The sequence below is a fragment of the Gavialis gangeticus genome, unplaced genomic scaffold (assembly GCF_001723915.1).
Source record: "Gavialis gangeticus isolate Ggan-Ray unplaced genomic scaffold, GavGan_comp1, whole genome shotgun sequence".
Lineage (NCBI taxonomy): Eukaryota > Metazoa > Chordata > Crocodylia > Gavialidae > Gavialis > Gavialis gangeticus.
Genome location: NW_017729000.1, coordinates 11,569,514 through 11,570,460, shown reverse-complemented (window position 1 = coordinate 11,570,460; position 947 = coordinate 11,569,514). Strand labels below are relative to the sequence as shown.

General features: G+C 60.6%; 1 protein-coding gene across 1 annotated transcript in view; it reads right to left on the bottom strand.

Moving 5' to 3' along the window:
* Nucleotides 1-38: 38 nt before the first annotated feature.
* Nucleotides 39-947, bottom strand: part of PITX1 (paired like homeodomain 1) — a 15,025-nt gene continuing 14,116 nt past the window's right edge. The window contains exon 3 of the mRNA XM_019506261.1: nucleotides 39-930. Within this exon, the coding sequence (XP_019361806.1) occupies nucleotides 391-930 (540 nt within the window). The 3' untranslated portion in view covers nucleotides 39-390. The remainder of the gene's footprint in view (nucleotides 931-947) is intronic.

The window sequence follows — 947 nt, the reverse complement described above, 5'->3', positions numbered from 1 at the left end:
CCCCAGCCCCGCGGGCCAGCACAGCCCCTCCGCCCCCCCCTTATAGCGCTATAAAGTGGCCGCTCTCCGAGACGTCTGTGCAAGTTCAAGTAAATACACACAACCCGCATCATCCAGAGAAAAATTGCAACTCATCCATGTCTTCGGTGCCGGGGTCTCTGCTAGGACACGAAGCAAACAATTCTGGTCCTTTCTTTTCCCATCCTCGTTATTATTATTATTATTATTATTATTTATTATTATTATTATTTTTTATTATTATTATTTATTTCCCCCTCTGTTTCAGGTTTCTCTTCTCTTGCCCCCTCGTCTCTCGTGCGCTCCTCACGCGCGCTCCTTCCAGTCCAAGTCCGCGGCGCCCGCCCCGCCGGGCCCCGGCCCGGGGCACCGTCAGCTGTTGTACTGGCAGGCGTTGAGGCCGGAGCCCGGGCTCTGCAGGCCGCTGTAGCCGAAGCCCGAGTGCTGCTTGGATTTCAGTCTGAGGCTGGCCAGGCTGGAGTTGCACGTGTCCCGGTACACGCTGTAGGGCGAGCCGGGCGGGCCGTAGGGGCAGGCGCTGGACGACATGGCCGAGTTGAGCGAGGAGCCGCTGAGGTTGTTGATGTTGTTGAGGCCGGAGCCGGCCATGGGCGGCACGGCGGAGTGCGCCATGCCCGACGGCATGTTCATGGAGGAGATGGTGCTGGGCGCCGGGAACATGGACTGCGAGGACAGCGGGCTCATGGAGTTGAAGAAGGTGAAGCTCTTGGTGGAGAGCGGCGCGGGCGTGAGGCTCTTGGCGGCCCAGTTGTTGTAGGGGTAGCCGGCGTACACGTCCTCGTAGGGCTGCATGAGCCCGCTGAACTGCGGCACGTAGCCGTTCTTGCACAGGTCCATCTGCTGGTTGCGCTCCCGCTTCCGCCACTTGGCGCGGCGGTTCTTGAACCACACCTGCGGGGGGGGGGGGG